The sequence below is a fragment of the Aplysia californica genome, unplaced genomic scaffold (assembly GCF_000002075.1).
Source record: "Aplysia californica isolate F4 #8 unplaced genomic scaffold, AplCal3.0 scaffold00132, whole genome shotgun sequence".
NCBI classification, from domain to species: domain Eukaryota; kingdom Metazoa; phylum Mollusca; class Gastropoda; order Aplysiida; family Aplysiidae; genus Aplysia; species Aplysia californica.
In genome coordinates this window covers 1,436,381-1,437,952 of record NW_004797402.1, presented here as the reverse complement: position 1 = coordinate 1,437,952, position 1,572 = coordinate 1,436,381, and the positions used below count along the sequence as shown (strand labels likewise).

Here is a 1,572-nt window from a genome sequence, read left to right as displayed (position 1 = left end):
TTTTAAATTATTTTTTAAAATTTATATGTATTATAATGGCATTCTTTCACACAAACTTATGGTGTTTCTTCTGTAGTATTTCTTGATTGTTTCATACAGAAAATACTTTATCTACCTATAACTGAATATTTTGGCAAAGTGTATCAAGTTTTTTTCTTTAATGCGCGAACAATTGAAGAAAAACTGAAAAGAAAAGATGGAACTATTTCTTGGAATAGTAGGCCTATCCTGAAGGTTTTATCCACTCTTGGCAAGGTGTGATTTCAATCACATAGGTTAAATGGATAATGTACCTTTTCTTTTAGTTTTTGTCCAGTTCAAATAGCTGTCATGTCCTATTTGTGAGGCATCGTGGTGAAATCAGGCGCTCGTCAAAATAATGAAACCCGAGAAATCGGAATTTTTCGGCCAGTTTAGAAATATTTTTCGAATTTTTTTATTTTTGGCTCAACACCTTGTATGTTCATTTAAAAACACTTTTATGTGTAGATTTTATGGAAAAATGTCGATTAAAGGCACAAAAGAAATGTAAATTTGACATTTCCAAGAACTCTTAAGCTATGGAAGTCACAAAACGTTGGCGACCATTTTCTCGCTAAGTTTACTTCTGAAACCAGGTGACCCCCACCTCCTTCAGTCGCAAATATCTCAACTTCTATTCAAGATAAATAGATTTTGTTTTTCATTCAAAGCAAGGCAAAGGAACAACCTTTAAGATGATGGCAATAATTCCATATGCCCACAAATTGACGAGGGCCTGATTCCACCGCGTCATGTGATTCCTGGTCTTTGAACTTTATACCAGACACGCACAGGCTTCCCAACAAATGGGATCAGAAGACAATAGTGATTTCTTTGTCTTTTTTAAATGTTGTTTTGATCACAGTTGCTTTGTTTGTTTGTTGTTGTTTTTGTTTGTTCTTGTTTGTTTTGTTTGCTTTTTTGTGGGGGGGGGGGAACTTTTCCACTTTAGTAATAAGCCTTAATAAACACCTGAAGGTTGAGAAGCTCTCTGCCATAGGCTGAGCCTATCAAATTATATTTTATTAAAGAAAAAAGAAAAAGTGATAATGATAATGACAATGATAGCGGGAAATGCTCAGTAAATTAAGGAACTCATCAGTCTGTTTTTCTGTCCTGAGTGTCTTAAGCGATGATTCAGTGTACAATCTGTTGTTACTCACCTTTTTCTTATCAGATTCAGATATAAATAAATCTGACCCAATCTGTGTCGATGGAGGCGTCAAAGAAATAGCTGTAAAACGCCCAGAGCGCACTGTACGTAGAGCTTAACTATGCGCTGTAGACTGTATGAAATGTAATAATTAGTTATAATTAGTTATTATTATTGAAACGTTTACAATTAGACCTAGATCTACCATAATTTTCTTGCACAAAGCTTGAACAGTTTTGTTTTTGTTCACCAGGGTTCCTCATCTATGCTCAACATTGACGACCGCCCGCTCTACCTCGGAGGCTTCATGCAGAAGGAAGATCTACCCTCTGGTCTCTCGGTCGATACTGGGTTTACTGGGGCCATTCAAAGGGTAAGAGCTTTAGAATAATAATAAT

At 35.6% G+C, this 1,572-nt stretch overlaps 1 protein-coding gene across 1 annotated transcript in view; it reads left to right on the top strand.

Moving 5' to 3' along the window:
- The window catches only part of LOC101864454 (agrin), a gene marked incomplete at its 5' end in the record, with an annotated part of 22,863 nt that overhangs the window by 13,963 nt on the left and 7,328 nt on the right, over positions 1–1,572 (top strand). The window contains 1 exon segment of the mRNA XM_013081480.2: positions 1,428–1,547. Coding sequence (XP_012936934.1) covers positions 1,428–1,547 — 120 coding nt within the window.